The 13614-nt window shown below is 38.7% G+C and overlaps 1 protein-coding gene across 1 annotated transcript in view; it reads right to left on the reverse strand.

Annotated features, from left to right (window-relative positions):
* Positions 1 to 11756: 11756 nt before the first annotated feature.
* LOC131307592 (regulator of nonsense transcripts 1 homolog) overlaps positions 11757 to 13614 on the reverse strand; it is a 44777-nt gene continuing 42919 nt past the window's right edge. Inside the window, exon 29 of the mRNA XM_058334195.1 lies at positions 11757 to 12873. Coding sequence (XP_058190178.1) covers positions 12736 to 12873 — 138 coding nt within the window. The 3' untranslated portion in view covers positions 11757 to 12735. The remainder of the gene's footprint in view (positions 12874 to 13614) is intronic.

A 13614-nucleotide genomic window follows, 5' to 3' on the forward strand; every position in this document is an offset into this window, starting at 1 on the left:
GTGTAGTTTTGAAACCGCATTGTGGCCGGACTTGCCCATTGTGTGGGGTGTGTGTGTGTGTGAACCAATGGAAACCCAGGATGACGGAACCATTGCGAGGATACTCGGGAGACCGGAACGGCGGAACCGAGGTTGGGTGTGTAGCTTGGTTATCTGTGGAGAGGAGCCAATGCAAAGTTTTGTGTGCCAAAGGGAACCCGGGACGGCGGAACCATTGTGAGGATACTCGGGAGATCGGAAAGGCGGAACCGAGGTTGGGTGTGTTAAAAACAATTTTGGAAATGTTGATTTGGTAAATGAAAGGTGAAACCAGTGACACGGTCTATGAAATGTCACGTAGGAGAAACTCAAAAAATCATGGACACCAACGTTAGCTTGGATAGTGAATGTGGATGTGTCATTGTTAGCTGTTTTGTCAAATATACATGTACTATGTGGAAATTGTTAACCTTATAATCTATTGTTTGTAAGTTAAAGGTTAGTGGATATGGATTATTTTATTGAGCTTCTGTAGCACATGATGTTACCTTTGGTGACCCTGACATATTATACTTGGGGCAATGCTGGTCTAATGTGTCAGACTTTGTAGATGATCAGGGTGAGCTGTACACTTTGGACGCCTTCAGAGCCAAAGAGCTGGCAAGAATGGAGGAGCAGGCGGAGCTGTAGTTAGGAACCTTAGTTTCCCTTCCCTTGTGTAATAGAAGTACTCTCACGGGAGTTGTGATGTAATAATGAATTAGACTCTATTTAGATTTTCAATAAAAATTGTCTATTTAATGTTCCCAAAATTCGGGACGTTACACAACCAAAAAGACAAAACTTCAATTATATCCCTTTAGTTTTGAGCTGAAAGAAATACCAAATTAACACAAACCAAGCAAAGAGGGTATTTTTGAAAATCTAAACATTTTTCAACCCAAAGACTTTGAGTCAATAAAATGAGATAATTCCCGTAAAGAGAAAACAAATTGGGACGGGGGAGTATATTTGTTTACTAATCTTGTAACCGTAAGCACGTAATTTCCAGTCCAATGGGGCCACACATTGCAATATAACTTTAAGTTGCACTATTACAACTCAAAGCCAACATTTTTTTTTTTTTGCCGTTTAAGGCCGTATGCTTTATGAAAATTAAACAAAATAAAACTGATACAAGATTAGATTCTCTTATGTGAGAATAGTGGTGGAAAAGCGAGATAAGGCAAGATCTCACTATGGAAAAGTCATTAGAGATATCTATGGCCTCCCACATAAAAAAATGTGGCCACTAAAATATTCAAAAGAAAAGCAGGAATTTGTGGAAAGGCAAACACTTAGCCACTCACAAATCACCATGCACCACGAAATTTTCCTTTCTTTTCTTGTCAAATCATGCAATTCAAAAACACTCAACCACAATATTCTCACATGGGGTCGGTTTCACATTTGGGTCCAGCCTGTAGGTCCCACGTCTATGTGAGAGTGTTATGATTGGTATTGTGGTTGAATCAATGGCGGAACTATGATACCAAGTTTGTAGACATGAAGTAGGTACAAACACAAAGTAGGTTAGGATCAAAAAGAGAACACAAGACACAGGATATTATTATGAAACTGACTGACTTGATTACTTGCTTTTTACAATAGGCAGAACCTTCCTTTTATAGGCGTAAGGAGGGGAATACAAACAATACAAATGGTATCCATAATTAAACATCACTGTTCTTAGTCCTACGTCCATCTACAAATCTACTGACAACATTACATTACACCAACTACAACGTACAACCATAATTGACTAATACTATTACTAGTCAACATACAGTATAAACATATCATCACCTACTAAAGCCTAATTCCTGCCATATTTATTACACACGTCATAAGTCAACCTCTATTCCTACTAGGTACAATTACAACGTGATAATAGTACACATAACCAGTAAACACCAATAATTTCACCACCTTCCGAAAAGGATGACATGAGCACTACTTTTATTTTACACATACACCACACAGCTGGCCTGAGCACATGGTTGTCACTCTGGATTATCTGAACCACTACTTCCAGAATAGTCTTCAGTTCTGTCAGTCAAGTAATACTGTTCCAAAAGATAGAGGATATTTCGGCGCCATTCTTCGGGATAAGTATCATTGAATTTCCAATTTGCAGATTCATAATGGAGAAGAGATGAGGGAACTTCTGCAGGTGTCAATTCATTGAGTGAACACAATGTTTGAGTCATGACAACATAATTTCCACTGTCGCTCTGGATGTTCTAAGACGCTGGATATGCAGAGAGAAATATATTGTGATACTCCTTCTGCCAAGTGATAGAACCATCTGGATTGGGAAGACTCCTATTGTTGCGACTTGACCAAAAAGCAAATTGGAGATCTCTGTCTGCACTGTTGGGGATTTGTCTGATCTTCTGTTGCCAGTAGGATATGCTTCCAAAGAGCAAAATAAATTTCAAAAAGAAATCTTCTGGAGGATGGACCTGATTGAACGCCACATGTGCCAGATACACCAATACTGCTGATTTATTAAAACAGACACTTATAGTATACACATCGACTAAATACCATAAGAGGAGATAGGCTTCTTTTTTGAAATAAAAGACATTGTGGTGAGACAATTCAAACTGGGTGAGAAAGGGATAGACAGGATGGAAATATAAACCTTTTATGGGACCTTCATCAAGACCATACTTCAAAATACAGAGATGTTAAAGGTTTTGACACATTTGGACACACCTGGAAAGAAGGGTTAACTCTAGAATTTGACACTAAAGATGGACAGGAAGATTAACTGGGTGGAAACAAGAAATCATTGGAAACAACCAGGGACAAAGGAATGTGATTTTGTTTTTGAAAATTGGTTGATTTCTTTTTTCAGTCTAGATAGAAAATCATGGAGAACATTTGTTTTTCCTTTTATATGGACAGCATCAAAACTCCAATTGGAAAACCAATTTGTCCATCTGAATAACTATGCCTTTGGAAGGTGTTTTTGTTTGAACTTGAGCATGCTGGGGAAACTCATCATATCGGTCTCGATTAGGAAATGATGACCGATTAGATGAAATTCAAATTTCTTAATGCTTCTTTTGATTGCCAAAATTTCTTTGTAAGTAGAGTGGTAATGAAGTTCTGCTGGAGAGAAAGCACCACTCTTGTATCCACAAATTCTGTGCTTTTGATCTGAATTTTCTTCCAAAAGAACTGCTCCCCAATATAGATCAGAGGCATCTATCTGAAGGACTTTCTTCCCATCTAAAGGTATGGTTAATGGAGGAAGAGTTTTGGCTATGGCTTTGAGGTCTTTTACAGCTTTGGTACAATGAACTGACCAAGGAGGAGGGGTTTTCTTTAGTAGAGCTGAGAGAGGAGTTCGGTATTGGGCAAGGTTGGGAATGAAATCAGCCATATAGTTAACAATTCCAAGGAACTGTTGAACTTATTTGACTGTGAGATTTTCATCTGGAAAATGGTCAAGTTGGGAGGCTATATCAGGTTGGAGGACATATTGACCTTTAGAGATATGCATCCCTAAAAAATCAATTTCTGGTTGAGCAAGAAGCATCTTTTTCTCCGAAAGCATGATACCATGGGTTTGGACCAGGGAATGGAAGGCTTGTAGTAATACAGCATGAGACATAATATCTGGGGAAAAGAGTAGGATATCATCAATGTAGACGAGGGCTGAGGATAGAATGGGAGCAAATACCCGAATCATAGCCTTTTGAAACAAAAATGGGGCTATTTTGAATCCAAAAGGCATGACTGACCACTGGAAGTGGTGATCTGGAATGCAAAAACCAGTTTTTGGGCGATCATTTGGATGGATACCCAGCTGCCAGAAACCTGCTTTCAAGTCAAACTTTGAGAAAATTTGAGCTTTAGGCAAGTTTGCAAAAAGAACACTTCACCGAGGGAGAGGAAATTTGTTATCCTGCAAAAAATGATTAAGAGGCTGGTAGTTGATAACCAGGCGATGCTTTTCTCTTATCTGCTCGATCCTTTTGTGTAACGCCCCGAGCAAACCACTAGCCCAATACCCTGATTTTGATCCATAGGCCACACCACATGGCCCAAAAGCTTAAGCACAAAGTACTAGTAGTAGCCCACAAGGTTTGTTATATGCCCAAGATCATCCATGTAGACTTCTGATGTGGGATGGGGTGTTACATTTTGTTTACATAAAATGCTTCACATGCCCACTGAGAGGTTGTGGGCTCAATCAAACCTTCTGACTGAAGTTGCTGGAGCTCTTGGAGAGCAAGCTGGTAATGTTCTGGGTTCATTCCATGATGGGTGGCTTTGGTGGGATTGATGTCTTCATTTTTCTTAAAAGGAAGAGAAATGAAGAAATCTGGATTTTTCCAAAGTGGATTGGAGCATTTGGTGAGGAACTGAGAATGGGATTCAGCACAAGAAGTTTGGATAATGGCTTCTTTGATGAAGGAGAAATTTTCTATAGAAAAGAGATTTGGTTGGGTGGTCCATGGTAATAGGCAGTTTTTGTATTTCAAGCCTTTTTTGAGCCAGGAGACTTTGCTGAGATTTTGGAGAATAACAAAGCCTAACAATAAATCTTTTCCTGGGAGATCAGAACCATAAACTTTGTGTTTTATGGTGTATCCTAGGAAAAGTTGGATGATAATAGGCTTACTGATCAGAGTGATGACAAAAGTTTCTCCATTGGCTGCTGTAAAGGGTCTAAAACACGATTGCCAATAGAACCTGGGGAGGATTGCTGGGTTGAGAATGGAGGCTGCTGCACCAGTATCAAAGAAAGCGATGACTGGTATGGGTTTCTCATATTTTCCAAGCAAGATTTTGACCTTGGCTAAGGGTTGAGCTATCATGATATTTGAGAACTCAAATGTTTGGATTTCATAGGAGAATGAGTCAGAATCATCTAATTTTGATGAATCATCTGAATCAGAAAAGGTGAATACTAGGACTGCTTCAGCTGTTGCTTCATCATCAATGGAAAATAATGATTCAACATCGGCATCTTTAAGATCATCATCAATGAGAGCCAGAGAGCTCACCATCTTGTCTCTTGCTACTTTATTTGGATACTATTTGGCATAGTGTCCTTTCTTTCTGCATATGTACCAGCAATCAGACTTTTGTTGCCCTCTGAACTTTTTCTTCTTGAAAAATTTCCATTTCTTCCGGCATGAGAACTTGCTAGATTTTGAAAACTTTAGAAACTTGCCAGGAGATTGGAACTTCCATTTCTGAAAGTGTTTGGACTTCCGGTATGAAGGACGGCAAGTGCACTTCTTATCTTTGCACTTTATAAAGAAGTCTGGTCGGTCACATGCTTTGCCAAGAAGTTTTCTTTGTTCTTCAAGAGTTCTGAGGAATTTCTAGTGATTGCACAGTTTTTCCAAGGCAATCAAAGAATGCTGGTAAATACCGCCAAGAAATGTTGCATTCAGTGTCAATCCTTTTGTTTGAAGTAACCTTGTTGTCTCATTTCCCAATGGTTCAAGAAGGGAATTGAAAAAAGCTTGCTTGATGTTGACATCATCCATGCCGTTGAGAAGATAAAATCTCTGAGACATACGGTCATAATGAGTCTCCAAGTCTTTTCTTTTGAATGAACAGCACTTCATGCTGAGATATTCTTCTCGAACAAACTCTTTTGTGTTGTTGTGGTCGCCAAGAAACTCCGTATGCAGGACTGAGATGAATTGATCAAGGGTTGCCAATTGTTTAAGCTGCAACTGTCGGTATTCACCAAGAGCCAAGTACCATTGACAAAGACGGCCAAGGAATTTTGCTGTACACTTACTAATAATGTAAGGACCCATATTTTTTCGGATATTATTTAAAGGATTTATATATGTTAGAAATTAAGAAAAATGTGAAATTTATTAAGTTTGTATGATTTGGGGTTAATGTGGGAAGATTGTTAGTAGAGGGGTGTAAGTGTAATTGATGAGTGTGCTAGTATAAAAGTGTGGGTGTGTGTATAGAGGAGTATTTTTACTCCTCTCACTTTCTCCTCTCTCCCGACCTCTCACCCTCTCTTGGCTCTCTCTCAATCTCTCTCACTCTCACTAAAAAACCCAACAAATCGACTTCAACCCTTCATCAATCATCCTCAAATCCTTCGCCTCAATACCTATTGGAGCTCGTATCACGTCGGTAGAAGCTCGGTGTGTCGTATTTGGCTCGATTTTGAAGTTTAGAGTTCTAGGGCTCGGGAAATTCTTGGGTTTCGGCTTTAACACTCGTGGTAGGGATTTCTCTCACTCTTTATATGTTCTTGAGTTGGTTTTGTGCATGAAATCGTGCCTGTAGTTGTTGTGATTGTTGTTGTAGTTGAAACCCATGAGAATCTGTTAAAAAACTGCTCGAAGGCCATTGATATCGATAACATTTTCGTTGTTATCGATAAGACCCTGTTGTAAAGCCCAGAAAACTAATCATTATCGATACCCTTGGTCTCTGTTATCGATACCTTCACGTTATCAAGCTCAAAAATTGATCGTTATCGATACCATTCGTCAATGTTATCGATACCCTTGCGTCTGGAACCATTTTTGGCCAAATGATATCGATACCTCTGTGTTAGGTATCGATACCTGTTGCTTATCTCCAGCATTTGCTGTTCTGCTTCATTTTTCACCGTTTGGGTTTTCGATCACTTCTAACTATTCTAAACCACTTTAAAACATAGTCTTTCGCACTCTAATGATCCCTTGGTCATCCTCATTCGTTTGTTCTCGTCGCGTTGAACACAAATATCATATGGAATGAATTATCGTCCTAATGTTTTATTGGTGCGTTCGCTTAACTATTAATGGTAATGTGAGGTGCTAAGATAGAAGGAGTGAACATGCTTAAGCTAAATGTAGGTGTTGATGAGATTGAATGATTGGATAAGAGGATGATGGATAGACCATAAGACGAAATACGAGAACTTGACCCTTGATGTCATGTAGTACAAGAAGTGAGTTGGGATGACTAAATTGGTAATGAAATGGAAATATGAATTGGTACATGGACCGTTTACTCGATATCAATCTTTCTCTTTATTTATAATCGTACAATCAGAGCCTTAGAACTACATATGTCGAAAAACAATGAAATGAGTTGTGGTCGGATGTACGGGGTCACGAGTACCCGGAACTTGAATTGGATATACGGGGTCATGAGAACCCGGAATGTAGAATGGATGTACGGGGTCACGTGAATCCGGGATGTAAATTGGATGTACGGGGTCTCGAGCACCCGGAAATGTATTGTGGGTATATGGGGCCCTAAGACCCGGAAAATTTCTTAAACTCATTGTTCGGAGTGTTGATGGAGGAAGAGCTACTTGAGCTCATATTGAAGGTTGACGGGAGATGTACGGGGTGCATAAGACCCGGAATGCAAGTCATTAACTGTAGAAGTGTGCTAGATGGAGTTTAATCAATAACAACTCAAAAAAGATGGCTAATAGATTGATTAATGACAAGTGAAATGCCCCTTTAATCCGGAGTTCCCTTCATGACGTTGTGTTAGTTGCATTATCTTTCATTATCTCCAATGTCATTCTTTTATGTTCAAATCTTCTCATTGCATATAAAGTTTGTAGAGATTTTCCTACTGGGCATGTGTTTTGCTCAAACCTATCATTCTTTCAGGTACAACTCAAGAGCATTAGCATGGAGTACTTGGTGTGCATATCATCTCATTTTTTTGAAAGTGGACACCAAGGAAACAACTCAGATATCTTTTGTAAACTCTTTTGGGAAGACGTAAATTGTAGTTTTCATTTAAATCCTTGGTTTAGAAGTATTGTAATTATTTAATTTATCCTTGTCTAAACTTTGAAACTTTGGGGCCAGAGTGCCATTGTTGTAATCGTTTGAACTTGATTGTACTCTATAAATGAATATGAGAAAGTCTTTTGGGTTATTATAAGTATACCGCAGTGGTTTTCCCTTTAAAAGTTATTATTATTATTATGTTAAAAAAATCGAGGACGTGACAAATAACAATACTCAGTGTAGTGTTTGGGGAAAGCATAGCAGCAGTGCACCAAACATGAATCTCATAAAGCTTATCCAGCCACTTTGATGGGGGAATGTTATCAAAGGAGAAACCTTGGGTATGGATATTGGAATGTGAGAAGGAATCAAAGGTTGGGATTTATGAAGGTGGAGGTGTATCAAACTCAGGACCTTCTTCAATAATAGGGTCTTCAACATATTCTTCAGGAAGATCTGGGTTCATCATGAAAACATGAGGAACTGGCATAGGGTCAATGGATTTAGTATCCGAATCAAAATCATTGGTTGGTTCAGGTGATGGGGTTTCTGGTATAGTGGCTAAGGTATGTAGAAGAGTGGAGATTGGATTTTTGGAAGGGCTAGAAGTTGACTGAACCATTAACTGAGGTGACTTTGAATTCGGATCAGCTGGTTTAGAAGGAGTGGAGGTAGTTGGAGTAGAGGTAGAAGTAGAGGTAGTTGGTGGAGACGGAACTGTTGGAGGTTGGATAGGCTTTATCTGGGGCTTTAGGAAAGGAAGTTTTGGTGGAGATGGTCTTTTTGGTGGAGAAAGGAAAGTTGATGAGCTTCCAAAGATGGAGCTTGACTCACCAAATTCTGAGGTAGGGTTTATAGGTAAAGGTTCCCAAACAAACTTTGTTGAGAGGAAGATGTGAACATGTCAAATAGACTTTTTTGCTAAGAATACTGTTGAGCTTGAAGTGAATGAAGCTGATTTTTTAGATGCTTCATTTCAGCATCCTTTTGGTAAAAAACTGCTGAAAATGCTTGGTTGGCATATGCCATCTGGAAAAGTTCCTGGTGAACATTTTGAATTTTCTACTGCAAATCTCTGATAAGAAGTTCCAAAGAGGATAACTTCTTATAAATAACATTCTCCAAATTTTGCTAAGAGTTAGCAATTCTCTAAAGAATTTTGTTTTGAGCTAAAGAATTTCCTAACTGCCAATTTATTGCTGCTTCTGCTGCTGACACTACTTTTGTGCTACCATCAGGGAGAATGGTAGTAGGATCTGAAATTTTATGACGGTGAGTCCTTCTTTCTTAAGAACTATGAAATTCCAAAGGAGGAAAATCTGCTTCAGTCCAGAAAGGAGATGAGGTGAACATAAAACACCCACTTGGTTGACTCGAAGAGCCATCATCAGATGGAGGTTGAGGAGGAGGTGGAGATTTACAAGGAGTGAGAGGTGACGGAGGACATATGAGACATTGTTCTTCAAAGTCTTCTTCATCTTCTAGAAGACTGTCTAGACACTCATCACAGTCACAGGCATCAAAATAACAATGACCTGTTTCTGGATTTTTGAAATAGAAGACTGGAAGGCCATTAGGTTGGAAGTATTTAATTGGAGGGTCAGGTCGAGAACCATCTACAAACATGTCAATTCTCGAGGGAAAAATAACAGGATGGGTAGAAGATGAGGCAGAGACTTCTTTTGGAAATGAAATCTCTACTGTACCATCAGGTTTTGAGATGAAAGTTGGATTTGAGGATTGAACTGGGATGGGCTTTTGTTGGTTTTTCTTATAAGCTGTAACCCAAGACTCTGGGAGAAGCTTAAGAAGCTCAGGACGGGAAATCTATCGTGGAACATGGACACAGGAAGCTTGGTGAGGTGCGTTGACAGTTAGAAAAAGGGCTTCATCTGTAGAGGAGGGTAAGGACATGTCAAATGCATGATTTTGAAGGCGATAGGCCATTTGGTAGTGAAGAGTTGCTGCATATGTGGTGGAAATTTGGGAGGCATCACCAATTTGAACTTGGACCTTCAAAGCTGATAGCAAATGAGGATCTGCTAGTGGCATGTTGAAATTGGGGTAAAAGGTAAATATCACAGTTCCAAGATTTAACGTGGTTTGGACTGTAGCAATACATGCATGCTGACACTGTATAAACCTGGTATCTACCAGAGCAAGTCTGGAAGTAACAGGTAAACCTTTTCTGCCATGGAAAGTGACAGCCAATCTAATTGCTCCAAAGTGAAGATAAGTAAATCCTTGTTGTTGCCAAAGGCGAGGCAAATCAACTGGGATTTCCAAGGGTAAAAGTTGTTCAGCTTCTGTAGCTGCTATGAAGCATTGATCAAACTTAGAGGCTTAGACATACTCTTTTACGGAGGTTGGACGTTTTGTGCAGAAGAGTTGGGTGACAGTCTTTTTTACAGAGGTTTGTGGTCTGACAAAAGCATTATATGGGTTTAGGAAAGGAAGATCAATAAAGGAAACCTTACTATCATCAGGAAGGTATTCAAACTCATACAAGTACTCAAGATTAGAAGAAGCAGAGGTTGAGGAATTTCTACTGGTGGATGATCTTGAAGGAACTAAAGAGGAGGTAGCAGAGGAATAGATGGAAAACAAGTGATTCATTTTTTATGAATAAAAGTCTGGATTCTTCGTTTCCTCATGCAACATATCGTTTCTTTTCAATGTAAAATCTTTTAACTAATTTTGATTAATAAAATTATGTATACTATGGTAGATAAACCGAGACACACCGCTCAAAAGCCAAAAGTCTCAAGGTATTTTTAACCCACTGATACAAAATTCTTCAATTAAAATAGTTAATGAAGTTTCTGATGTGAATGATCCTTAAAAGGCAACCACAGAGCATAAGCTTCAATTTTTTTCTTCTTAGAAAAGATTTGAAGTAGTTTTGGAAAAGAAGTTCCCAGAGGAAGGGTTTACGCTAGAATGAACATGGCTCTGATACCAAGTTTGCAGACACAAAATGGGTACAAACACAGAGTAGGTTAGAATCAAAAAGAATGAATACAAGACACAAGATATATTAGGAAAACACTAGCTTTCATTAACTTGATTTTTACAATAGGCAGAACCCTCCTTTTATAGGCGTAAGGAGGAGAATACAAACAATACCAATGGTACCCATAATTGAACATCATTGTTCTTAGTCCTACGTCCATCTGCAAATCTACTGACAAAATTACATGACACCAACTACTACGTACAACCATAATTGACTAATACTATTACTAAACAGTATAAACATATCATCACCTACTAAAGCCTAATTCTTGCCATATTTATTATACACGTCATAAGTCAACACCTATTCCTACTAGGTACAATTACAATGTGATAATAGTACACATAACCAGTAAACACCATAGAATGGTGGGCTATAACTCAGGTCAGCTTTAAAAAAAAAATTATAAGTAAAATTTAGCCCAGCCCATTCTACTCCCCAACCCATTTTAACCATGTTCATGTTTTTACGCTAGTTGTGAGCCCTTAAACTGATCCAGACGCTCGTGCTTAGTCGCGTGATTATGCATAACAATCCATGGTTGTGTACTTTTGTTTTCATAATCGAAAAGAGAATAAATTATAAAATCCCCTTGATATTTACGAAAACTGCAGTTAGGAACAACTTGCGTTAGTGTTTTGATAACATTTTCGTAACATTCATTTACGAAAACTGCAGTTAGGAAATTTTTTTTTTCCCCATTACCTTCACAAATCCGATTCCTATTACTTGGACGATTAACTCAGTAAAACTAAATACATGAATTAAACGAGTAAACAAATCAAGCACGAGTTTCGACATGTTATAAGCTGGTGATACAAATGAGCCAAACTTAAGCAGTTTATGATACTTGCCGGTTTCCAGAAACGGTTCAATTAGACACTCATAACACAATAACACAAGATAAGTAGCCGTGTAATTGCCAATCAATGGAGGTACACGCAGTAGACTCAAAACAGATTTAGCCTTTGGCCATATATACACAAACCCAAAACAACTTCGTACTCATTACCATGCTTCATTCAAAATCCAGAACATCAGTACCGCACAATTACAGAATCATAAATATTAATAATAAATTACAATACTAAAACTTCGCTCGGATAATACTTGCCACTTTAAAATGCTCCAACACCCAAAGAAAAACCAAGGCACAATAGGGAAAACTTCAAGAGTGGCTATTGTGATTTCTTCCTACATCATATCACGCGTTTATATGAAAGCCCACGAAGTGAAAGGTGCACAACAGGGTTGCAATAGTCCCATCTACGAATGCCTATTTAACATGTCATCATCGTCTATTTAGTAACACTTAAAAACAGTTAATCAGAATATAATCACATGTCATGAAGATCTGAGAGGTTAAGGTGAATTTCCCTGCACTGTACAAGAGTTGCCATTGCTAAGCTCTTCTGCGTGCATAACGGCGATATTGATCTGCTTCTCAATATCTTATCCCAACCCTTCCGACCAATCCATCCAAGCAATGCTCCCCCACAACGATTTTATGTTCTCCTCATCAATTCAAACCTTCTTAAAGATACAATGGGGTTATCATTACTTACACAGCCCTGAATGTGTGCTGCCTGTGTTTCCTCCAAGATCCATAGCCATCCTGCCAACCCAAACCTTCTGATTCCAAATGATTTTGGAATCATCTTTTATGCGTTATTTGGAACACTTTTTGAAAAAAAAAATTTGAAAAAGTAGTAGGGGTAATAAGTGGAGAGAGATAGAGAGAGGAATGATTGGAAGTAGGGAGAATCTTTTGAAAAATACTTTTCAAAAAGTGTTCCAAACAAGGCATTAATATGTTGAGTTATCACACAACTGGCAGGCCTCAATTATTGGCAAACCTTTGATATGTCAATGAAGGCACACGACTGCACAAATCAAGCTGCCGAGTGCAAATACTTCAACCCAACGTAGATAATGGCACGTGAGCTGTCAACCATTCTAGTGAAGTTTCTGATTTTGGGAGATTTGTCCCTGCTGTGACTGCTGCTGTTGCTGCAGCTGCTGTGTAGCTTGCAAGTTCATTGGCTGTGTATTATAGAGGGCAAAGGGCTGGGAATATAGTGGATTCATCAAACCCTACAAACAAAGAGAAGAACATTTGATACATATTGGAAACTGGATAACATATAAGAACATGCCCCTTTGTTGATTAACCAAATAGCTAAATACAGTTAAAATTTGAATCTAGAGAATTTTGACAATCAACAAAAATATTTAAAGCATCTTCTTTAATTGATTAACAAAATGGCTAGCCAAAAATAAAATGTGGCAAGGAAAAGTTCACGTTCTCGCAAATGGAATTCCAGTGGTACAATTTTTATCTCTTCTGTTTTCTAAACAGAAAGTTAAATGTCAATGATACTTTGTGGGCCATCAATAGAGAGGGAGAGAGGTCTTGCCAAAATGTAGCCACAGCTAAGGTTTATCTAAAGGGAGGAATCCAATTAACCCCAATGTGGTTTGCCTCATGTGCAACTTACCTACCAACCATTAGTAACTATGCAAATGCCCAAGCATGGTTTTGAACTACAGTGCACACAACTAATACCGTTAATGGTTTGTGTGAAATGAGGGAAATGTCCTCATCATCTTCTTCTGTTCTCTCTCGTGTATCTCTCTCCCTAAGTTTAGTTGAAGAGTTCACGGACCAGACCAAACCAACCGACCCTTAAGCCCAATCAACTAGGGTCAGCTACATGAATCCGTTTTAGGTCAGCTGCATGAATCCGTTTTATGGAGGGCAGCATGTTCCTTGATATCCAATAAATCTAGGTCTTTCCGAACTACCACCTCTAAAATCAATTTCGGTCTATCCCA

This window comes from Rhododendron vialii, chromosome 11a, assembly GCF_030253575.1.
Source record: "Rhododendron vialii isolate Sample 1 chromosome 11a, ASM3025357v1".
NCBI classification, from domain to species: Eukaryota; Viridiplantae; Streptophyta; class Magnoliopsida; order Ericales; family Ericaceae; genus Rhododendron; species Rhododendron vialii.